At 38.7% G+C, this 26,155-nt stretch overlaps 1 protein-coding gene across 3 annotated transcripts in view; it reads right to left on the bottom strand.

Annotated features, from left to right (window-relative positions):
- Nucleotides 1-1,191: 1,191 nt before the first annotated feature.
- AASDHPPT (aminoadipate-semialdehyde dehydrogenase-phosphopantetheinyl transferase) overlaps nt 1,192-26,155 on the bottom strand; it is a 32,623-nt gene continuing 7,659 nt past the window's right edge. Inside the window, exons 3-7 of one of the 3 annotated variants that reach the window (XR_010308392.1) lie at nt 15,967-16,088; nt 14,790-14,951; nt 8,472-8,549; nt 4,343-4,566; nt 1,192-1,430 (exon numbers count right to left, since the gene is read on the bottom strand). Coding sequence is in view for 2 of the 3 variants with exons in the window: in XM_064170785.1 (XP_064026855.1) it covers nt 4,396-4,566; nt 8,472-8,549; nt 14,790-14,951; nt 15,967-16,088 (533 nt within the window). In the remaining variant the exon portion in view is untranslated. Of the gene's footprint in view, nt 1,431-2,270; nt 4,567-8,471; nt 8,550-13,387; nt 14,696-14,789; nt 14,952-15,966; nt 16,089-26,155 lie in introns of those variants that run through there. The other 2 variants (XM_064170785.1, XM_064170798.1) reach the window with 2 other exon arrangements.

The raw sequence follows: 26,155 nt of genomic DNA, 5'->3' as shown, positions 1-26,155 counted from the left end.
CCCCTCTGCAGTAAGCAGGGGCATCCTCAACTAGACCAGGCTGACCAAAGTCCTCTTGAGCCTCACTCTGAATATCTCCAGGAACCAGGCTTCAACCACCTCCCTGGGAAACCTGCTCCAGTGTTCCACTGCCCTCATAGTAAAGAGCCTGTCCCTAACATCCAATCTAAATCTGCTAGTCTCTACTTTGAAGCCATTGCCCCTTGTCCTACCACCACAGGCCTCTGTAAACAGTCTCTCTCTGTCCTTCTTGTAGGTCCTCTTCAGGTGCTGGCAGGCTGCTATTAGGTCTCCCCAGAGCCTTCTCTTCTCCAGGCTGAACAACTCCAGCTCCCTCAGCCTGTCCTCATAGCAGAGGTGCTCCAACTTCTCATCATTTTCATGGCCCTCCCCTGGACCTGCTGCACCAGGTCCATGTCTTTCCTATATTGAGGGCTCCAGACCCAGATGCAGTTCTCCAGGTACAGTCTCACCAGAGCACAGTAAATTGGCAGAATCAGCTCTCTGGATCTGCTGGCAACACATCTCTTGAGGCATCCCAAGATGCGACTGGCTTTCTGGGATGTAATCACACACAGTCTGCTCATATCCAGCCACTCAAAGGCCTCTTCCACAGAGCTGCTTTCTATCACCTCATGCCCTAGTCTGTACTGATAGTTAGCACAATCCTCCTGTAAAGTTCCAGAGATAGCTATTCAAGTAAATGCAAACTATCTTTTCCTTTCTGTTTTAATTTTCTTTGAAGAGCATAGCTTCACAATAACGTTTATGGTAAAGATGAATGTTTAGAGGCAGCTGTTGCCTGAATGCTTTCAAGAACATGCAAATTACAATCACAGTTATACTACTTCCGCCGCTACACCTATATTTCTTGTCTAAGATTACACTTGATTAACGTCAGTGTAAAGATAGTAACAACATAGTACAGGTTCACACATTTGTGTAGTACAGGTTCACACATTTGTGACAGGCTAAGAGTGAATTCCTACAATTCACTTTTCAAAGTTACAGATTTTCACCATGAGTGGCAGCAATCTCTTTTCACGCAGCTGCACACAGTCTTGAACTCAAGTTTAGCCCCCAAAGTTCCCAATCCATTTTAAACAATTTTAATTGAGATAGACAAAAGTTTAAATGTGACAATATGCCCAAATTAAAGCATTTATTCACTGAAGAAAAAATACCTTTAATTTTTTTTGCAGTCAGACTGATAATAGCTACTCCTTAGAAACACTGGGTTGATCCCCAGTCTAAGGCAGTGGATCTGATGGAAGACATAAATCTGCACTTCAAGCAACAGGAAGGCTGGTTAATGCTATTCCATAGGCAAAAAGGCTAGTCACAGCCCCTGCTGGGAAAAGCTCCTGTAGAGCTGGGCTGTTTTTCCAGGTCCTTACCCTTTAGCAGTCAGGTCAATGGCATGGTCGTGCCTAGGGCAGTATACAGAAAATAGAAAGAGATAAAAGGAAGAGAGCTCCAGAGAAAGAGCTTGAAGGACAGAGGGCTTCTAGTCCTAACTGAGAAATTTCTTGCAGATAGAATAGTGATGGGACAGAAGCCAAGGTCAGCTCATCTTCACTGGACTAGATCAACAACTCAAACTAGTGAGGATAATCAGTGCTGTGTGGGATCAGCATTTCTAAAAGTGGCAGAGGCATTGAGACTGTATTCTGAGGAAATATAAGGGAGACAATGTTATGGCAAGGGGAAGATACGAGGCTCATTTTTTTTTATACATGGGAGAGTATAATGGTGAAATTAAAACCAATACTACTTAAAAAATATCCACACTGGCAGAACATGCCTCTGCTGTATGCAGATGCCCAGAAAAACATGCTGGTAACTTTGTAGTTCATTTCACTGCCCCAGCAAAGAAGCTGGCAATTTAAACCAGATGGTACAGCTGCAGTTGATGGGGTCCTCAGTGACTGGTGAAGACTTGTATGAACTGAACCATTTAGCAGCCAGTCAGCCATTCAGCTCAATACTCTCCAGCCCAGAATACTCTCAACAGGCCTTCTTATCCTGCAGACTTCCTATGCCTGTGGCAGAACAAGTCCTTTCTTTTGGCTTTTAAGCACCTTCATGTGCTTGCTCATCTGGTATTATAGCCAACTTCAGGGAGAACCCAATCAGTTAAAAATACCCTCAGCAAGTGATACCATTACATGCCCACTGAATGGCCTCCATGAAGTACAATTTATCTCAAGTTGCATTTCACTGAAAAAACCCAAACAGATAAACCCCAAATCCACAGTAAGTCTGGAATATTTGGCTTACAATTAGTATATTAATTACTTGATATCTCTGTTAACTTTGAAGTTTGAATTTACTGAGCATCTAATTTAACTCCTGTGGAATCTGGCAAGAAGGGTCACTGCTTTACTAATTTCCAGTTTTGCAAGAAAAATGCAAATTACTAACTTCTACAATTAGTATGCAAGATGAGAGAGGCACTGAAATAGAAACAGAAATAGGCAGAAGCAGGCAAGTTCAGCAGCATATTTGAATTCAGCATTATCTACAGCAAAACTCCAAAAGCTTGTATAATATTGTAAATCCCATAGCCGCCTTTCTTTATCTCTGCAGTAACTCCTGGCTTCAATGGTTACACTACACACAAATTCTCTTTTAGTAAGAATATAGGGTGCAGGCAAGCTGTACACACAGATGCAATTTCATTGAAGATCTGTTTATATGCAGGTGTGAAAATTATCCTGTTAAGCATGATTCACTCTTTTCACTATGTTTCCTTACATATAAACAGACCATAATGTACCTATGACTTCTTGAAAGAAAAGCAAAAGATTGATGGTATGAAATAGGATTTGTTTTAAAAAGGAATATGAAACATTCTGAAAGTGCACTCAAGATCTAAAGTGAATTAAAATATCTGGAGATCTGCAAGACAATAATACAGAATATGCAGATATTATGTACTTGAAAATACATAAATAGGGGCTCTTTTTGCTTTGGTTTGTTTCCCCTCCCTGTCCCCACCATGCCTTGGTCTAGGAGAGTACAGATGTAAATGCAAGACTAGGAAATCTGAACTGCTGCTTGACTCTTGTATTTTTGTACTTTTCCCCTCAGCGACAGAACTGCAAAAATCAAATCCTAAGTTACACAGAGGAAGCTTTAACACAAACTGTAAGTAAAAAGGCAATGTTGCAGGCTTGGGGCAGAGCAGCTGGGAAGCTCCTCCTATGAAAATGGGAAATGACAGCCATGTGAATGAGCCAGCAGCGTACTCAGGTGGCCAAGAAGGGCAACAGCATCCTGACACATGGCCAGTAGTAGTAGGGACCATGCCCCTGCACTTGGCTCTGAAGAGGCTGCACTCAAATACTGTGTTCTTTTTGGCCCCTCGCTACAAGAAGGACAGTGAGGCACTGGAGCATGCCCAGGTCCAGACAAGAGCAATAAAGATGATGAAGGGTCTAGAGAACAAGTCTTATGAGGGAACTGGGAATGTTTAGTCTGGAAAAGACAAGGAGACTTCATTGCTCTCTAAAGCTACCTAAAAAGAGGTAGTACCAAGGGGTGCGTTGGCCTTTTCTCCCTAATACCAGACAGAAGAAGAAAAAGTGGTGTGCAATCAATCCAGGTGAGCTTTAGACTGAATATTAGGAAACATTTCTTTATGGAAATAGTGGTCAGCCATTGGAATAGGCTGCCAAAGAGGAGGTGGTGGAGTCACTGCTCCTAGAAGCGTTGAAAGAACGTGCAGACATGGCACTTCAGGACACAGTTTCATGGCCATGGTAGTGTTAGGTTGACAGTTTGACACAGTGATCTTAGAGGTCTTTTCCACCAAATAATTCTGTGATTTGGAATAGTCATAAGTTAATTCCCTGCCTCAACTAGTTTTACAAAGACATAGTTCCAAGACTACTAAGATTCAGATGTCTTCAGCTTGCTATTACACAAAGTATTTTACAAACACTTGCATCATATAGTAACAGCAAAAGGATTTATACTAATTATCCTGGCTTCCTTCATCCATCTGAAAATTGAACTATTATTTTTGTAAGAGAAAAGGCAGTTTCATAATTTAAGTTTCAGCATAAATGAAGTATGGAAACAGATTTTTTTACATTAAACGCTTGTTGACTAATCAACAGTATTATTGTAGCAGTGCTCCCTGTTCCTACTATGGGCAATTATTAAACTGTAAGAACCACAGGCATGAAGAAGAAAAAAGCATGAGTCCAGATTAGACTTTTCACTGAGAATTCCTGCAGTGAAGAAATATGCATCTTCCTTAAGACACTGATAAAAAAGTCAATTTTAAAAAGGTGAAAATCAGATTATTAAATAAGGAAAAAAATGTTCAACTTACACATGTACTTATTCCCATACTCTGAATTACACAGAGTAACAGTGATAATTTTCTTATAAGCACTTTGATCTCGAATGTGAATTCTGTTGCAATGGACACTCCTGCTTAAAACAAAAAATATCCCAATCTGTAGAATCCTCAGGTGCAATTGGAATACCAGATGCAACCAAGTCTTCAAAAGTCAATAGTGTAAACTGTGGATGGTTAGGCTGCATGGAACATACCTAAGGAAAACACATATTAGTATTACACAGTTACATGATTCAATAAATCAGTTTTGTTCATGTAGTACAGCCTGTCCACTTTGAGCTACATATTGCTTACTGAAGAACAAAGTAAATATTCCAGTTGAGACACTGTCCCTAATTTCAGCTATACAATAACCAACACAAGCATGTAACAGGCGATACAGAAAACCAAAACAGAAATAAACAAGTAACAAAAAAACCCCACCCCACAAAAAAAACCCAAAACACCCAAACAACAAAAAGCCAAAACAAAAAAACCTCCAAAATTCCACTAACAAAACCAAAACAAGTTTATCTTTGAAACTCAGTTAAGAAAACTGGAAGAATGAGTGATAAAGAATGCTGCAAGTCCCACAGAATGAGTGGTTAATTACAGAAAAAAAAATTAGAAAGAAAAACAAAACTCCATCACTGAACTGTAATTCATTCTCCAGTAGATATGATTATTTGAAATGATAGTGTGAGGATCTACTCCACTAGAAGGGTTCGTAGTCGTACTCTTGTTAATACCAGTAATCACTGAAGTTATGCTTCTCTCAAGCTCATGCTATTTAAGGACAAAAAGGTGATCACAATCAACCTACAATTCCCTGTGTTAAATCCAGATTAAGTGCTGCCTGAGATATTGGAAATTAGAGTGCCCTGGCCTCTGCATTAGTTTCGCTACTTCAAGAAAATAAATCACACTTCTAAGTAGAAGTTTGGGTTTTTCAGCACGCTGTTGTGCAACCTGCTGTATGCCATCTGCAAGTGTAATATTTTCCAAAGAGCAAGATAAAAATGCATGAACAGGAATATTTCTGATTCCTTCTAAACACAGCATTTACACAAGCAACACATTCTTTATGTTTAGTATTTGATAGAATTCAGCATGTTGTTCTGGGTTACTCTGTACATCAGACAAACCGGCACTGTTTCTGATGTAGGTTAAGGTACTATTAACTTATTGGGAGCAAATACTGACGTCTGGTCACCACAGAATGTCTGAGATCAGAAGGGAGCCCTGGAGATCATCCAGTTTCATCTGTCTCTTCTAGCAAGGCTACCCAGAGCTAGCTGTCCAGCATCAGGTTACCTTGACTTGTCCTCGCTTTAATCCTAACTCAGAAACTCTCAGCTGGTTCCTCCTCTATACCAAAGCAAACTCCATGCAATCCAGCTGCTCTCATTCAAATGGCATCTCCCCTTCTGTACCATCCCAAGATAGCTTTGCTAAAGAGCCTGTACCTCTTGATCACAACACTCCAGCTAGGCGAGCCAACCCATCATGTCGCCATGTTCCCAAGAAGACTGTAGCCCTGTAGCTGGACACAGCCCTGTGTCCTGTAGCTGGACACAGACCTCCAACTCCTTGTGTTTACTGCTCATACTGTATGCAGTAGTTTAACAGGCACTTCAGAAATGTGTCCCAGCATGCTGAGATCCTTGAGACCATTTGGCAGCTTTATCCATAATGATGCCTTGTGAGCATTTGCTTACTTAAAATGCAAGTACAGGAGGTGACACTACCTAATGTTCACTGTATTGATTCTGTTCTCCGTTTTGGTAACCTTAATGAAGGCAGATCAGTAAAAGAGCAAAAATGCCTATTCTCTGCTTCAGTGTTTGAGCAGCAAGCTACTGTTTGGAATAAACGGAGAGGTAACAAAAGTTTGTAAAAGCACAGCAAAGATATCCAGTGCAAACTGAAAGCAGCAGTTAATTGAACTGCCCGTTACTTATGTTCTCACTCAAGCAACATGGTGTTGAGACAGTCCGGCTCGTCTGGCCTTGTGGAGATGAGGTAAAGCCCCAGGAACTGCACCTGGAGCCACACAAGCAACATCACAGGAGCATGCCAAATGTGAACTAAGCCTCGGAGCTGAGCGGATTGTTAACAGACCTAGTCTGAACTTCAGCACATGCTTACCTGAAGACAAGTCTGCTCTGACTGAATTCACCACAAGTTCTGAGAAATGCAGCAAGTGACAGATGAAAATATTTGATTTCACAGAGTTATATAGGAATTATAAAGAATTATAAACTCAGCCACCTTCTGTTGACAACTGCCTCAGAGAACCGCCCAGATCTAATTAAGAGTGCAGATAATGTTCTATCCCTTCAAGCCTACAGCTACCACTAGCAGGCATTTTAAGACTCTTGACACTAGCAAATTTACATTATAGAACATTAAAGCAATAATTATTTTCTCCTGTGAATTACAGGCACCTGCTATCAGGCCATGATGAGAGCTCACTGAAAGTACATTTTCTGCAAACAGGACATAAACCAAATTATTCCTGTGATAGAGAGGGAAGAGAAGCAAGCACTGGTATCTTGAACCAACTGTATAAATGCCTACATATCCCATTTTTCCAAACCAAGATGAAGAGTATCTTTTTCTCTCAATACTTCTAGCAATACATCAAATCCTGTTTTACAGCTCTGTTTGAAAGAGGCCTCTTTCATTTCCTTCACACTACAGTCTAAAAAGAATCCCAAAAAACCACAACACAATAGTACTACAATTTTCACTTCGTTTCCATACTGTGGAGTCACAGATTGCTCACTTGTCCTACTTAAAATTACCTTTTTTTAGTGAGCTGAGCTAATGAAATTTAGGTCATCACAAATTTAGTCAGTGGACAAGTATCCCTTTGAGACTTTTGATTCAAAGGCTTTCATCTTAACTCTTGAAGACAATGCCTATTCTTCAGATAATTCTAAGGTGAGTGACTATGATAGAGAAGGTCAATATTTAAAAACACCCTGTAGTTTTCTAGAATAACCAGGTAATTGTCTTTACAACTAGTGGCAGCCTTCTTTTACCTCAGACTGACGTTTATCAGTGTTACTGTAGGAAGAATGATATGCAGCCTCGCTGGGAACTTAACTATGTCCTATCAAACAGAATGCACATATTTTCTTATGTGTATTTGAGCACTGATTTACCACAGTAAATCTTCAAGAATATCTATTTTTGCAATCTAATACTAGTTAATAGGTCTGCTTTGTCTGTGTAATCCATTCACTCAGACTTCATAACCATGATGGATGTGTGCATGACTACTTTCAACATTTTATCCATTCATATACTAATTATTTTTCTACTTCCTAGCAGAATCTTTGTACCTGCGTAACTGAAAACAACTAATACATCATCTTCTGAGCAACTAAAACACCACAGACAAACCTGGCAGTTTGCTGCACTTACCTTTGCTGATTAATACTATTTTGGCTACAATTTGTCAGTCTGCTTCAGATTTGACGTAAAAGTCAATTTACCATTTGTAAACACTATTTATTTTCATGAACCAGGTCTTTGTTAAATTACACAGGACACCCCCAAAAGCTTTTAAATAGCTTTGTTTCTTCTTTCAATACAGGTGACACACAGAATGAAGGCTAAAACTCCTCTTCTTCCCATCTATTAATTGTTGTTGCTTGTCTCAAGGGTGATCTTGTCACAATGGTGTTTGCATCTGCTCTGGAACACATGCACTGACAGCTCCCCATTAAAATTAACTCGCTGAGGTGTCATACCTCATCTGAGCAGTCCAGACTGGTTCACTGTCTGCACTTTCCTTTACAAAAACATCTTTCCCAGTTGTGACAATAATCAATTCATCTTCTCTCAAATGAACACACTGAATGCTGTTAACACATTCCAGATTTGAGAGGATCTGTTGCCATACTTTAAATTATTTATCCTTTCCAAACCTTTCCTGAAGTAGGCACAACTACAGGCAGCAGCTGAGTAAGAAGCTGGTTAACAGCATGCTTAAAATAAGCTTTCTCCTTGGCCCTACATCTGAGGTAACATACTTGCAGCTACAGTCTCAGACTAAGTTTATGTTAAAGTGATTAGTATCAAGATGTGAAAATGTTTCACAATTTCTTACATAAGAATGCTTCTGTCCAAATCCTTCCTGCTTCCCAAGAGCCACTGCAACATGATGATGGTCATCTAATCGGGTTTCCTAGTAAAGATGAGAAATGGCAACGTAAATGCATTTTCTTTAGGGCTTTCAGCAATGACTACATAAATATTTAGAATACGGTTCAGAAAAACAGCAGAATAGAATTCACAATGATTTAAAATAATGGCATTCAGGAAGCAATACCAGTCTTGATGGAGAGTTCAACAACACAGACACATTAAAAAATGATCAGGGATAAACTGATTACTATAGGCTACCATCATCTCATTCATTTGTAGGTATTTATATTCAAGCTTGTGACCTTAGCATTCCTTTACCCATCCCTTTTGAGTCACAAGCTATATAACCCAACTTGGCTAATTGTTCTCCAATGGGATGAACTGTGAAGTTCAGGGAGGTTATTCTGAAATATAACCATGTAAACATAAACCTATACTAATGACTCTCTCTTGGCTTCAGACAGAATGTAAGATCACAACTCAAATTTCTGACAGTAGTCTGTACACTGCTTCATGTAAATAAAAAATAAATCAATTTTCCTCAAGAATGTTTTACATGTACATCTATTTAGTAACATAGTTTAACAATTTTGTTTCAAAATGTTTAAAAGGCTAAGAAGTAACCCTGATCAACTAATGTCAGAGAAAAATCACTTTTATATATTAACATCTATTCTGTAGTCAAATTATAATCCTGTTGACTCACCAAAAAAAGAGAGAAAAATAATATATTCCTCATTTCTTTATCCAAAAGTGTTCACATAATTTCTGCACAAACTTTCAAAAATGAAAATGAAGAATAAGGAACAAGTTATTTATCAAGAGAGTAGTGTGAAACTGGAACAGGTTGCCTGGTGTGGTAGCTGAGGTCCCATCCCTGGAGATACTCAAGGTGAGGCTCAACAGGGCTCTGGGCAACCTGATGTAGTTGCGGATGCCCCTGCTTACTGCAGAGGGTGTTGGACTAGATGTCCCCCAGTTTAAGAGGGACAGGGATCTGCTGGAGAGGGTCCAGCGGAGGGCTATGAGGGTGATTAGGGGACAGGAGGGCATGGCTTATGAGGAGAGGCTGAGAGACTTGGGGCTTTTTAGTCTGGACAAAAGAAGACTGAGAGGGGATTTGATAAATGTTTATAAGTATCAGAGGGCTGGCCAGGAGTGGGGGACAGGCTGTGCTCACTTGCTTCCTGTGATAGGACATGGAGCAATGGGTGTAAGTTGCAGCAAAAGAGGTTCTGCCTCAACACAAGGGGGAAATTCTGTACTGTAAGGGTCACAGAGCACTGGCACAGGCTCCCCAAAGAGGTTGTGGAGTCTCCTTCTCTGAAGACTTAAAGATGGGCAGGAACACCTACTAGATAAGGCTGCTCAAGGCCCCATCTCATCTGGCTCTGAACACTCCCAGAGTTGGAGCCTCCACAACTTAACTGGGCAACCTGTTCCAGTGCCTTGCAAGGAATAATTTCTCCTGAATCTAATCTAAATTTAGCTTTTTCCAGTTTGAAGCCCTAAACTCTCCTACTGCTACTTGCCTTTGCAAAAAGTCCCTCTCCAGCTATCCTGCAGGTCCCCTTCAAATACTGGAAGGCTGCTATAAATTCTCCCTGGGCCCTTCTCTTTTGCAGGCCGAATGACTCTAACTCTGTCTTTATCTGAGAGGTGCTCCATCCTTCTCATCATCTTTATGGCCATCCTCTGAACCCATTCGAACAGGTCCACATTATTCCTATGTTAGGAGCTCCAGAACTGGACACAGTACTCCAGGTGGGTGTCTCAGGAAAGCACAGGGGGAGGACACAGCACATCAGCAGTGTACTACATCTGTAGTCTGAACTCTCAAATCCTGGCTTTCAGTTCAGCACACAAAAATTTCTTACTGTTAACTTTTCATTTGTGCAACTAGAAACATATTACACTCTTTCACATATTGTTAATAGTTTTTGTCAGCTAAAATCTGCATTGAACAGGCAGTGACTCCTATAATAGGAACCATTTCCCTGCAGAGACCCACCCCAGTAGATAATGAATTCAGGATGTTCCAACTCATTTACTTCATGTATTCTCGGCAACCACAAAAGTGTTTTCAGCATCTTACAATAAAATATAACAAACTCCGCCCTTCATCTTACCGTTGCTCTTTCAAAGAAATGTAAGTCAAAACAAATACAGAAGGGAAATAGATCTCTCCTGGCCCCTAGTAGAGGCCAGCAAAAGCCTTTAGATACAGAGTTATTGAAACATACCCAAATCATGAAAAACAGGGAATGAGCTTGCTTCTCTATTCATGTGGGAATACTGCTATACCAGCTTATAAAATACACCAGCTTCTTAAACAGAAATAGATGATTAAACAAAAAGAGAAAGAAAACAACTGTACAGGAATTCCTCTGAGACAAATTAAAAACTCCTGTATCTTTCTTTTGCTAAGATTCCTCTCTATAAACCTGAAAACACATAATGGATCAAAGCTTGTTTTCCTCTGCACAGAACCAAAGCGTTACTAGAGATGTTCAAGCTACAGGTACATTGAGGCTTGTTACCTCCTTTCAAAAGCTCAGCAGAAGGATGTGTCCAAGATTCAAATCACATTGGATTCCCTCAAAACCAGACAGATTTGAGGAAGCAGAACTGATTGCTGTGTGAATCCAGCTTGATTACCTAGTTTTAGAAGTTTTCATTCCTATTACTCCTGACAGTATGATAGGATGCACTTCTTTTAATAAGGTTGAAAGACCCCACATCCACACCAATTAATAAACATGTTTCAAATTGATCCAGGTAATTGCAATTTGAAATTCATATTCTGAAAGTAATGTGTCTGCAAAGAGAGAAACCAAGCAATTTTTTTTTGCAAGAAGAGACAAACACTTCTTTGCCTGCACTTATTTGCAAAGCAATTATTTTGCAAATCAGTAATTAAGATTTTTTTCCCCATGTCAGATCTGCTACAGAAATGTATATTAAAAACTTAAGCTTATATCTTTAAATTATAAAACTTGCAATAATTGTAACAGGTCATTCACTTTTAATAAAATTAACTAGTACTTAATTCTGTAAGTCTATTTTCTTCAAGGGAAGTAAGTGGCACATATAGCATTACTTATAACAAACATCATCACGACTAAATTAGTACTCTGACACAAATAATCAGGAGGTTTGTAAACAAAATACTATTACTGAAGAAATTCACCTTTTTACAGTGTGCACCACTCCCTATGTGAATAAAGCATATTTAATACACATACCAGATATATCTTAAAGGAAATTTTGTTTTTAAATGAAGATTTTCTGTATTTTCTTCCCCTATTTCTTTCAAAACAGTTGCAGAGAGTCTGAGTAGCAATCTATAGAGTACTGCATGAAACCAAGCACCTGAAGCTAAACCAATCCATCAAAATCAAACAAGAGGATGTTCCTGAGTTACTGCCTTCAATCCAAGCTAAAAAGATGAGAAGCAAAAGTGGGGAAAGATACTTTGAATGAAAGTAAACCTTTCCTGAAGGGACAGCAGCAAATAGTCAACTATATAAAGTAGTGCACTTAGCAACAACAAAAAAACATTTTTTTTTAATATACATGGAAAATTCTACCTTCAATGTGAACAGGCTTTGCTGTGTTATGAACAGTTACAAGGTGTCTGAACAGTGTCAGCTTTGATTTGCCCTGATTCCCAAGTAATTCTCTTGACTTTAACATGACTAATGTAAGGTGGTGGATCTTTTTATCTAGTCTTTATGCCTTTTTTTTCCACATTATATAGTGCTTTCTGGAGGCAATTTCAGAATATCATCTGCAGCTTAAATGAGTGAAAGCCCATTCATTTCTCCCTTCTGTTTTCAGTAAATTAGATTCCCTATGAAACTGAAATAAGACAATCCAAAGTATGTGGTAACTGGATTTTGAACAGCCTTGCTCTCTTCTGTCATCTATCATAAAGATACAGGCAGATCTGAAAAGTAAAAGTCAGATCATTAATTATTTTTTTTTTGTTCACTCACACTCAGGACATTTGGGAACACAAGGAAAATACTATACCACTAATATTCAGTCTTACAGATGATTCTTAATAACCTGTCTTGATGACTGGTCCAGATTTCACAAAATCTGCTGCCCAGGGAGGTGGAGGCACCATCCCTGGAGGTGTTCAAGAAAAGCCTGGCTGAGGCACTTAGTGCCATGGTCTAGTTGACTGGATAGGGCTGGGTGATAGGTTGGCCTGGATGATCTTGGAGGTCTCTTCCAACCTGGTTGATTCTATGATTCTATTTTCAGTTAACAAGTCGTTTCAAGAATTAGGCTCAAGGGCACACAATGAAAAAAACAAACAAAAAAACCTTTTGTAACTAAGAAAATGGGCATAAACTTGATACTGTGATACTGTGAAAAAGAAAAAAATGGGAGAAGACAAAAAATAAACTGATGTTAATCTTAGGCTGGGGAACAGTAGTTTCTGAAAAACTATTTTAAAAAATAATTTTAATAAATGTTGATATTCAAGTGACATCATATCCTATTTGAGCTTATATTTAAATGAAACTTGGTAATAAATCCTGTCTTTGAAATACTACAGTCTGTCTCATCATAAGGCTGTGCTCTTGGGAAGCAGGAGGGCAAGCATGAAAAAGGAGATATTCCTCAGACAAAAATTAAATTAAGCTTCCAGCAGTAATTACTGAGTAATAAGGGAAAATCAAATAATTATAAAGCATTTAAGTAATACAGGGAGCTATCTACATCATCATCTTCAGGTTATTTTAGACAATCAAGCACAGGCATGTCATCAAAGACCAAAATTAGGAGTTCCAGAAGTCAATTGAAAGGGGCAGATGCTTCCTTGACAATCAATACAGAAAGCACTGTATTACAACACATGGCACAGTCTTTACTGACATTTTATTTTACCAGTCCAACAAGTGAATTTCATGACATAATTCTTAGAGAGTTTGGCAGTGTTAGGATAAAGGCTGATTTAGAGTGGGTACACCTTTAGAATAACACAAGCTCAGATATGGCTAGAAATGTTGAAAGGAATGAACTGTGAAGAGGTCAACTTATGTCACAAGATAACTGTTACTGGTACATTTATTCTTTTACTACATGCATATTACACGACAAGCACACAGCAGAAATTTGTCATTTAGACAAGCTCTGCTGGAAGAGTTGTCTCCAACAATACCAATGTTTTAAATATGTAAATGGGCATTGGAAACTGAATACTCTTACTGAAAAGTGTGCTTATCTATTATGTGAAATTGCATGGTCTGTATTCTTTGAATTGCTACATACCAGCTAGGTACAAACTTAAGCAGGGGGGAACCAGGTGCCCTTAACAGACTATTTTAAGGTCAGTTTCTTCTTCTGTATTTCTTCCTTTGTTTTAACTGGTTGAGTGAAAGTGCCTCTGGAGTGTAGAGACATAGCATCCTAATTTTCTTCTTTTTTAATAGCTTGGTTCTCAAAGTAATGAAACAATCTCAGATCATTGTATACCACCAGAGAATCATTTAGACTTGAAAAGAGTTTTCGAATCAAGTCTATTAACCTAACTCTGCCCAGTCCACAACTAAACCATACTGCTATCAGTTCCCTATACATATACACCCATTAAGCTACATGAGATGCTACTATATATCTCCTACCCACTGTAGCAGTATAGATGTTTTAGTGATTCGAGAAGGATAAAGATTGAGTCTAAACTAATGTCCCACTGAAGTAAAGGCAAGTTTCTTGCATTTCTCCATGCCCACAGACAGCAGCCAGTCAGCACACTGTGACTCCAAACTGACAAAAAACATGTTTTCACCATTTGTATGTCAAGAAGAAACAACTCAAAGAAGATGAAGGCATTTCTTCCATTACAAATATTTATCATAAACAGTAACTAAAGGAGATAGTTATTTACTAGTCCCATTCTAGACCAACTGATGAAGAACTTAAAAATCATAGACACTGTTCAGAAGTCTGACTTATGAACTTCAATAAACTTCTTGCATGATGACCTTGGATGAATTTCATGTAGTGCAAGCAGTATACTCCAGGATAAGAAAAAAACTAAAAGTAATTATAATGAATCTTTCTGGGGCGTTTTTCCAAACATCAAAAATACTTTACAATGGTGCAGATTTGTTTCCTAAATTTTGATTGACATAAATTTTCCACGTGGTTATACATCATAAAGGGGTGAAACTGCAATAACAACAAAAAAAAAGTGTACAATGTAGCCTTTGGGATCTTGAGACTGTTTAGCACTATGGAAAAAATACATTTGAGTATTTCTTACCTCAAACGTCCACTCTTCTTCTTTATCTCCATCCAGAAGCATTTTGGTCTCCTTGTACACCTTCCCTATTTCCAGTTGCAACGGGGACACATGAAATTCAATTCTTTGCAAATTAAAGCCAATTCCAACCCCAATGGCCTTTAAGAAGCTTTCTTTCAAGGCCTAAAACACAGAACAAATACATTTTATTCATATTAACTGTTTTCAAATTGTTCTATAAGTATTACTTCTGAGCAGACACTGTAGATGAAATAAATTTAAGACTTGTACTATTGTAAATGTGAGAGTAGATTGATGACATTATCAAGAGTAAAAGTTATGAATGTTGTTAATGTCTATCTTGCTGCAGTATAATGAATACAACAGGAATTACCGAGTGGCACATGCAGATATGAATCCTTTATTTTGTCCTGGTTATGTTTAAACCATTCATAACTCTTTCTAGCAATGTGAGCTGACATTAAAAAACTCAACTAAACACAAACAAAACTATGAATCTCATTATTATCTGTACATCCTCATTTAACTATAAAAAGTGTCTAATTTTACAGTAATGAAAATAACAACAAAATAAGTAGAAAGAGGACATCACAGTATCACCAAGGCTGGAAGAGACCTCATAGATCATCAAGTCCAACCCTTTACCACAGAGCTCAAGGCTACACCATGGCATCAAGTGCCACATCCAATCCTGCCTTGAACAGCTCCAAGGATGGCGACTCCACCACCTCCCCGGGCAGCCCATTCCAGTGTCCAATGACTCTCTCAGGGAAGAACTTTCTCCACACCTCCAGCCTAAATCTCCCCTGGCACAGCCTGAGGCTGTGTCCTCTCGTTCTGGCGCTGGCCACCTGAGAGAAGAGAGCAACCTCCTCCTGGCCACAACCACCCTTCAGGTAGTTGTAGACAGCAATAAGGTCACCCCTGAGCCTCCTCTTCTCCAGGCTAAACAATCTCAGCTCCCTCAGCCTCTCCTCGTAGGGCTTGTGCTCAATGTCTCTCACCAGCCTCGTCACCCTTCTCTGGACACATTCAAGCATCTCAATGTCCCTCCTAAACTGGGGGGGCCCAGAACTGAACACAGTACTCAAGGTGTGGTCTAACCAGTGCAGAGTACAGGGGCAGAATGACCTCCCTGCTCCTGCTGACATTGCAGTCTTGAAAAACACAGTATTACCCAGTGGCGATGAAACATGTCCAGCTGCATCCATTCATTACCCACAGACTTGATTACATCCCACTCTGTTTCAGTGAACTGCCGCTTCATAATGCGAAAGAAATTTGGAATTGAGCTACTGCCTATAAATTAGAAAGACAGATTTACAGAAATTTTAATAATAAAGTAGTAATAAGAAAATTAATTTCCTCATGGCATTGGTTTAGCAAAAAAACTCACAGGAACCAACTCTATGACCTGAATATATATAGCCTTGAAGCAGTGACGCTGGTGATTGCTCAGAACACAGTATGAAATACTCTCAATTCTCACAGCAGAATTACTGCATTAAAATTGTGCAAGCTATAAACATGTATTTTCAGCATTCTCTAAGAAGGGAAATATTTAACCAATGTTGATTTCACAGTTAAAACATATATGCACACACATATATATGCATATACACACACACAACCACAGCTCTGCTACAAAAGTAGCTGCCCTGTTTTTGCTAGTGTGCTAGTTTGAAGCAGGGTAGAATGTTTTGGTGAGAAGAACTAGATCATAGGCTGTGAAAGGAAAACAATGGTGATGTCTACTCCCCTCAGAGTCTCATTGAAGAAGAAAGGAAAACATGAGATAACACTTTCTCTGGCTGCTGGCTGAGCAACATCTAGCTCCCTAACCTCACCTTCCACTCACCTTTGCTTCTTAACCTCTTGGCTGAACCTCCATTCTTCCTTGGGACTGGGATAAGGTTGAGAGGGGCAGGGGGAAGGTGCAGGGGTGGTTGAGAGCCCCTCCTGGGGACTCAGGTTTCTTGGAGGGGAGTTGTGTTTCTGTATTACCTTTTACCTTGTATATTTCTGTATATAACTGTATATACTGTAAATAGCTGCTTGTATATTGTGCCAGCTGTAAATAAATAGCTTCATTTATATTCCCAGAGCCGACTGAGACTACCCTGGGTGATTTCTAAATTGTAGGGGGCGGGGAACACCCAAACCATCACAGCTAGGACAGAACTGTAGGCCAGTCATGGGCTGCTGGCAATTAGCAGTTTCAAGTCTGCCAGGGCTCTGCTTGTTCTAAAGAAGGCAGTTTCTAGAGGGACAGGAGCTCTTCCTGCTCTTCTCTATCCCTGACAGCACTTGCCTATCATTCTGCTCCTGTTGAATCCCTCACTGTTTATTAAGGCTACTATATATTCACTGTGCTGAGTGCAACTTTTATACTTCATATTGGTATTGGTTTTGCTGTTTCATTAAATTAGTTTCCCTTTCAACCCATGTTTTCCTCTCCTTCTCCTAAATCTCTGTTCTCAGCTGGATTAGGGTCAGTGGGTGACAGGGCAACTGCTAAAGTTTAGCCTCAGATACATGCTAAGTGTAGACAGCAGCATATATAGTTTGGGACATTTGACAGCTTGACCTAGGAATATTTATAAAACAGCATGCTGTTTGTCTGAATTCATCAAGTTATTCTGCCTCTTATTCTTGGATGCAGGGATACAAAAGTAACACTTTAAGCCCATGTAAAAATACAACCTCCCAAATTTACCACATATATTTTAAATCTTTTTGATTTATTCTGTAAGAAAAATGAGGGGAGAGGCCCATAGTCACAATAAGAAAAGCATTGAGGAGACAAAATACCTACAACAAATAAGTCTTCAAATCCTTAGATTACATTTAAGCCTCCTCTGAAAATAAGTACAGCAGCTCAGCACTGCAGCAGTTCTTCAGGGGCTACACCATTTTCCCTTGCTAGTCTAGATTTACTCTGCAGAAGACTAAAGACTGGGTTGTTAGATTGATCAACAGCATTTCTATAATGCACTGTAAACTATGGAGCTCATTACACGCTTGGCTAGTCACTCACAGTTTGTATCATTAATCAGCATACCATGCAATCTGTCCAATAGGGCTCACAGCTGGCTGAACAGACAATGGCAGACAGCAATCTGTTTTCTTTAGCAGGGACAATAAAAATCTGCATAGAGACAACTTCACATATTGAGAATTTTTCATAGTTATTCAATGGTCTTATTGGCAAGAAAATATTAGTTGTATTTAATCCAAATCCCCTTCCAATATCACACTACTTGTAAGAACCCATCTTTAATAACTGCTTAACAAAGACACAGATTCTAACCACGGCTTTGCCACTGATTCCGTGAGCGACAGGCAAGGAACTTTCCTTCTCTAAACTAATGTTCCCCATCTTAAATCAGAGTATTAAGCCATTTCTATAAAGTGGTTGCCTTCTACAGAAGCACTAAGCGCTATATAAAAACAGGAACTGGAAGTAGTAAGAATTGATCTGAACAAACTATTAACCACACTACAGCACAAATTCAGGTTTTCTGATCATTTCCACATTGCAACTGTAATATGACATTCATGTTACACAAGACACAGCAGTGACTTTTCAGACACAGCCTCAATTAATTTATAGACCAAAGTGAAGAAAACATCATTAAGACAATTTTTGTTGACAGACGCAGTAGTCAGCTAATGGAATGATCCAGAACAATCTAAGGACAGAATTAACTTTCCTCTGTGGAGAAAATGTTGGTACTGGAAGAAAAGAAAAAACAGAAGGAACCACAACATCAAGTATGTTTTGATGATTTACCAAGGCAAATGAAATACCCATCTACTTAGAAAATCTAACTTGCCTGAAACAGGACCTTATTAAGCAGAGCTTTTCACCCCTGCTCTGGGTAACTTACTGCAATGTTTTACTGTTGCCCCGTGTTCAACTGTTCTTTTGACACAGAATTCCCCTGAAGCAACCAATCCTGTTGCATTTTGTCCTGTTCCTGTGCACCCTCATGAAGACAGCTACCTACATCTTCTCTACAGCAACCTACAAGGATGATTAAGGGACTGTGACATCCGTCTTATGACAGATGGCTATTTGGACTGGAAAAGAGAAGACTGAGAAGGGATTTTATTAGTGTTTATAAATGTCTGAAGAGTGGGTGTCAAGAAGAAGGTACTAAACTTTTTTCAGTGGTGTCCTGTGACAGGACAAGGGGCAATGGGAAGGAGTAGTGGATGCAAACTAGGATACAGGAAGTTCCACCTTGACACAATGAAAGTTTCTTTAAGGGTGATGGATCATTGGAACAGGCTGCCCAGAGAGGCTGTAGAGTATCCTTTCTTCTGTAGAGACTTTCAAGACCTCTCTGGACATGTTTCTGTGTGACCTACCTTAGGTGATCCTGCTTTGGCAGGGAAGTTGGATTCAATCTTCACAAGTGCCTTCCAACCCTATCCTTCTATGACTCTGATTTCTATCTTCAGGTTAAATGAACCCAGTTCCATCAACAATTCTACATAGGTAAGTCCCTTAACCCACTAATCGCCTTGTTGGCTCTTTACTAGACCCTCTACAATGTTCCCATCTCTCATCCCCTGGCTTACAAGGGAAAAAAACTGGAAGCAGGGGAAAGTTTTATTTAAATTTTTTTTTCTTCTCAGAAGGTAAAAAAAGAGAGGGGAAAAAGAAAGAAAAAAGCCTGAAACATATTTGCCTGCCTTTGAAAGAATGGGAACAAATCCCATATAGCAATTACGTGGTTGTAAATTACCTCCCATTTGCTAACTTGTTTCAGCAATAAATTTACTTAACAATTATACAAACACTTGGACTTATTTCTGTGGTCATTTCCAATCATTAGCAATCCAAGTTCTAGTTTACAAAATAATTAAATTTAATTTTAAAATACAACAAAAAGCTTTCATGACAACTATTCCACTATGGTTCCAAAACAGCTGTTAGCTCTAATGCTTACAATTTTGGAATATGTACAGTGTAGTCCTACAGATGATAATTTCAACCACTGGGCAAGACAGGGTACCAGAGTCCTGCACTGAACAGCTGAGCTTTCTGTTCTGATAATAATTTTATAAGTATTTTTCCTTCGGTGTTTATTGCCTATTGATCATAGAATCAACCAGGCTGGAAGAGATCATCCGGTCCAACCTAGCACCCAACCCTGTCCAATCAATTAGACCATGGCACTAAGTGCCTCATCCAGTCTTCAACACCTCCAGGGACAGTGACTCCACCACCTCCCTGGGCAGCCCATTCCAATGGCAAATCACTCTCTCTGTGAAGAACTTCCTCCAAACATCCAGCCTATACCTCCCCTGGCACTACTTGAGACTGTGTCCCCTTGTTCTGTTGCTGGCTGCCTGGCACATTTCCTCTGACAGAATTTTAGAAGTGATAAATATTTCTAGTCATCTCAAAGCTTACTCAGTAAAACAGAAGCAAAGAAAGAAACAAATTGCTTCAGTATTTTAATCATCTTCATGAAGGCACAATATTCCCTGCAAGGAAAACATGAAGATAATGTAACAATACAAACAAAAACTGGAATACAAGGTGGGATTGTAATAGGAAATAAAGGAAAGATGAAAGTATTTATAAGGATTATCAACAAAAAATATTATCCTTTAAAGTATATTTAAAAGTTTCACAGGATACTCCCTAAGACTTGCAAAGTACTCATCACAAAAATGACATTATAAACATTCTCATAACTATGGGCTCATTTAGGCTTTATCTTCAGACTTCCTAACTTCACAGGTGAACTCAGTATCTCCACTGTGCTTTGTCTGCTTCCTCTCTAGAAGATGACACCAATTTTCTAAGACAAATCTGGCTTCAGTGTACATGTATGCATTTACGCAAATGAAATTCAAGTACATAAATGACATAAAATCTTGAAAAAATACTAAAGTTTGCATGGACTCAAGAACAAATTATAAGACATCGTAAAATGTTCTAAAAGAGATCTATGAACTGGAGAAGTGTGGTAAAAATGAACCACCAAGGAAAAAAATGAGGAAAAAAAAACCCAACATTATCTGAAGGAACAAATACTTTCACTGCAATGAACTCCTATCATACAAATATTTCCAGAAATACTTTGTCTTAATATTACCAATGATTAATGGCAAGATCAGAGCTCACTAAAACTTATGCAACTGGACAATCTTTTTCTTTACTGCTGGAAATGAAGCAAAAGATTCCTTTAAGATCTGGCCACTCAGGTTGTAGAAAACTGCACACACTGTCTGTGCTTCTAAACATCCATATGCTGAGAATCTCAAGAGCAGATGCTACACAGCTGGGTTTGCAGAGTGTTGAGCCTTTGCTCACACAAATCAACGCTCATTTCCCTGTGCTCTGAGTTATTAAAAAACACCACCTACAAATCTCAAGCCAAAAGTTACTTGGGGTACTACAATGATAAAATTTTAATTGAAATGCTCTAAACCTCATTTCACATTTTCCTTCTTGTATGTCATGCTTATTCCTATTCTGAAGAACTGGAATTTAGATTCTGATTCCAATAAATCAAATATACTCACAGTAATTCTGCCCATTTCAGTGGCAAAGTGAGACTGCAGTAACACACAATGCATGCACTTCAAATGAAAATACTTAGTTATGTAAATTACTTAAAGTGGTGAGGTTCAAGCATCTGACTAGGTGTGATGGTTTGGGTGTTCCCTGCCCCCCCCCCCCCCCCACACACACACTTTAGAAATCACCCAGACTAGACTCAGCCAGCTCTGGATATATGAACGAAGCTTATATTCACAGCTAGCACAATATACAAGCAGATATTTACAGTATATACAGTTATAGACAGAAATACACAAGGTAAAATGTAGTACAGAAACACAACTCCCCTCCCAGAAACCTGAGTCCCTAGGAGGGGCTCTCAACCACTTCTTCACCTTCTCCCTGCCCCTCTCAACCTTATCCCAGTCCCAAGGAAGAATGGAGGTTTGGCCAGAGGGGTTAAGAAGCAAAGTGGGTTAGCCCAAAATGGAGGGTGAGGTTAGAGAGATGCAGTTCAGTCAGCAGCCCCAGCGAGAGTGAATGCCGAGTGTGAGCTATCAGATGTTTTTATTTCTTGTTCCTACACTTCTCAGCAAGCCTATGAGGGAAGTAGACGTCACCACTGTTTTCTTTCCACAGCCTGTAATCTAGTTCTTCTCACCAAAACATTCTAGCCTGCTTCAAACTAGCATACTAGGTGGGGTTCAGCACTGATGTGGAATAAGCTCAATTTTGTGATTTTTAGGGATAGATGGGAGAGAAGATACGCTCTCATGTGAGATTCAAAAATAAGCAGACAAAGCCAGGACAATTATTCTACATATAACTCATTAACAGTAAAAGATACATATCCCCATCAACTATTAAAACTCTTTGAAAGACTAATCCCTCACCTTTTGCCAATTTACTTCAAGGGGAGAAAAAATTATGATAGCAGCTGATCTATCTATACTGGATAAAAGGTTTCACAAAAAATAAATGTAAAATGCTAGTTTAAATTCCACAGGGAATTGAGAAATGTATTTCAGCACAAAGGAAAACTGAACCAATGGCATGAAAATTACTAGCATGACAAGGGGATGGAAGGGCAGGAATGAGATTTTTTACATTAAACATGAAACCAAACTTGCCTGTGTAGAGGGAATAAATGAAAACAAGCTTCACTGTGACTCAGAGTTTTCTTGCTTTGAAATTATCTTAACTACTTTTAAGTATTCCATTAAAAAAACCCAATGTATCAATTACTTTCTATAATAGTACCTTAAAAATAATACTCCATCATAGAAGTATGACCATAAAAATGTTATTAATAAAGGTGTTTTTTCCAGAAATGCGTATCTGTTCAGTGCTCAACCAAGTAACTTCATTATAAACCTTATGATGAAAAAAAGTTAAAAATTGTGAATGTGGTAATTCTTCACAAACTTTTAAACTATTTACAGTGTTTTATACAGATACTGCTAATTCAATTATGCCATGTAATTTCCTAACTTGCAGTTAATATGGTGTCTAAAATTTACATAGCTTCTATTCAAGAACTGGGAAACAAACTTTAATTCTTTTCAATACTGAGCAAAACTTTATTTCCCTTTCTCATTTGAAAATATATTTTCATTTGCATATGCTTTTATAGTCCATTCCTTTTCTCACTTCTATACAAAGTGTGGTGCATTCTTTCTTTTTGCTAATATTCTAAAGGTATTTCTCTAGTCTACTGTAAACTCCACGTTTGGGTACAGAGCATGACAATCTCTAAATATCTGAAGCTGTTTCTTACATTGCATCATCTTGGTCAAAGGCAAGAGTCAGCTACAAAACTCTACCAAATTTAAAATATACCTCTTCTTTCCACAACACCCAATTAACTCACAAGAATTTGTCCCAGTGTCTGACTGCCTAACAAATACAAATCTGCATACTCATTTGCATTAGAACAAAACTGACTGGATTGTTCAGCTGTTCAAGGCCTATCTTTACAAGTCCTTTTCCCCTAGAATTATGCAGAGCTCTGTCTCCTTTCCATAATACTCATAACCTTGATTCTTAGGAACCAACAGACAAAAGGCATACAGCAAATCTCTGACCAGTTTCCCTAGCAGGTGTCTATATTAGTTTGATATTCACAGGAGAAGACAAGATGGTCTGTCCCCGAGACCAACACGTTTTCATTAATTTTTCTTTACAAGAACTTAAGCCTCACAGCCCTACTGCACCATAATTGTGGTTGGTTTGGGTGTTACCTGCCCCCCCTCCTCCTCCCCCCCCCCCCCCCTTTGGAAATCCAGACTAGACTCATCTGGCTCTGGAAATTTGAATGAAGCTTGTATCTACACCTTAGATCAATATACAAGCAGATATTTACAGTATATACAGAAATATACAAGGTAAAAGGTAATACAGAAACACAACTCCCCTCCCAGAAACCTGAGTCCCCAGGAAGGGCTCTCAACCACCCTTCCACCTTCTCCCACCCCTCTCAACCTTACCCCAGTCCCAAGGAAGAATGGAGGTTTGGCCAGAGGGTTAGGAAGCAAAGTGGATTAATCAGAGAGACGGCAGAGAGGCTAGAGAGAGAGAAATGCAGCTCAGGTAATGCCCCAAGAAGAAGTGCCTTATTTGGATTCTTGTTGTTATACCTCTCAGCAAGCCTATGAGTGAAGTAGCCATCACCATTCTTTTCCTTCCACAGCCTGTAATCTAATTCTTCTCACCAAAACATTCTAGCTAGCTTCAAGCTAGCACACTAATCAATACAAATAAATTTACTTTCAGCTGGTGAGTGGTCAATGTAAAACGTACTACCTAGCAAAACGAGCAACTCAAGTATGAACAGATCTTACTTCATGTGAAACACAGGCTAGATAGAAAGCCTGCAAACTAACAAATTGTATATGAATACATTTGGTGTCCTGGACTCAGGATGACAATCCTTTTGGTCACGTTTGCTGTATTTAATCACATTTCACTATCTTTAAAGAAACTAAACTGATACAGAGAAAAACATTTCTTCTGCAACAGATGTCCAAGTCCTAATTGCTAATTAATACCAATTAACCCTTGTACAAATGTTTAGAAACTGACAACACAAGACAAATCGTTAGGTAGATAAATTATTAACTTAGAAGAACCAGATAGAAAATTAGCACAGCATGTTTTTTAAATCTATTAGCTCATGCAGCATTAGTGTGAATTGGAAACTGGATTGGTATTCTGTGACCTCTCCACTTCCTGCCAGTATCCTGTAATTCTCCCTGTGATAGATACGTTAAACATTCTCACAACGCAACTAATGATGGTATATTTTATCTTGTCATACCTCAGAGAGGCAGCATTAACTTTAAAATATCAGAAAGGCTGAGGTTGCCTCCTTTGAATTACTTAACATTTGCCACATTGTAAAAATGAAAGTCACAAAGAGGCTGACATCATTTGATAATGTTTGATATTTTCTTTGCAGTTTGCACTGTTAGATCTTCACAATATTAGAGTAGTGGCTAAGGTTTCAACTGCATCACTGCAATTAGGTCCAACAGCAGAGATGAAGAATATTAAAGCAAGCAACCCTGACAGTCAATGTTAAATAAAAGAATGTAAAGAGTCATAATGGACGAGACAGTTCTACTTCCAAAACTGCACTGGAGAAATAAAATTCTGATACAGGTAAAAAATGGTCAGAAGTTATTAACTGGATAGCTTATATCTGACCAATTTACAAACAGGTGCTATATAAGGTCTACAAGAGATGTATGCTTTGTCATTTGCTCTGAAAATACAAAAAAACCCAAAACCAAACTACAAAAAAAGCCTCAGATACTCTCAGATTTTGTTCAGACTCTAGAATACCTTTACATGTTCTTTCTACACCAAACATTCAGCTGCAATACATACTTGCTACTGAAGAGCTTACTTGCTATTGAAGAGCTTACTCTTCAATACCCTATCCAATCAGCTAGAACATGGCACTAAGTGCCTCATCCAGTCTTTTTTGAACATCTCCAGGAATGGTGACTCCACTGCCTCCCTGGGCAGCCCATTCCAGTGGCAAATCACTCTCTCTGGCAACAACTTCCTCCTAACATCCAGCCTGTACCTCCCCTGGCTTGAGACTGTGTCCCCTCGTTCTGTTGCTGGTTTTCCCTTACACAGTATATCTAGAATTGGTGCTTTATTGATTACCAGAATGTTCAAGTTTTTTTACAAACAGCTGATTCCAGGTTAAATCAGTGTTTCAAATGTGACTAAAACATGGTAGTGAAAGCTGCTATATAATATGTATTCTTGAGGAGTATACTTAATATGGCTGGGTTTTTTGCATTTTCAATTAGAGAAATAGGAACTCATTCTCAATGTAAGGGCATACAACCACTAAGATTTGTTAGTTCAACAAATATATTAGTTAGCTTTTTGGTTTTGTATTTAGAAATTCTGACTTCCTTAATTAGAAATAACATTTAACCTAAATCACTTTATTAATTACTTCATCAGAAATAGTAATTTACATATCTATAGCTGTGCCATAAACTAGTATTTTTGCAATTATCTCTTGTTATTAAAGATTGGATGCCCACTGCTGCTATGAGATTTATTGAAATACAATGAAAAGCAGTAACAAAACTTTGCACAGTAAGGACAGCATTTCAAGGAATAATCTGTTTCAGCATTTCAATCTCCATCAAGAAACTCTTATTGTAAAATCTGAAAAGCAGCAATTAAAAGAGCATTACAAGTTCAAAAACCTGAACATGGCTGCAGACAAAAGATATGCCAAATACTTCAAACTATAATGTGTGTGTCTAGCTCTAAAACAACTAGCAAAATAAATGGCAAAAAGCTTACAACCCAT

Source organism: Pogoniulus pusillus, chromosome 3, assembly GCF_015220805.1.
Source record: "Pogoniulus pusillus isolate bPogPus1 chromosome 3, bPogPus1.pri, whole genome shotgun sequence".
Taxonomy (NCBI): domain Eukaryota; kingdom Metazoa; phylum Chordata; class Aves; order Piciformes; family Lybiidae; genus Pogoniulus; species Pogoniulus pusillus.
This window is presented reverse-complemented; position numbering and strand designations above follow the sequence as displayed.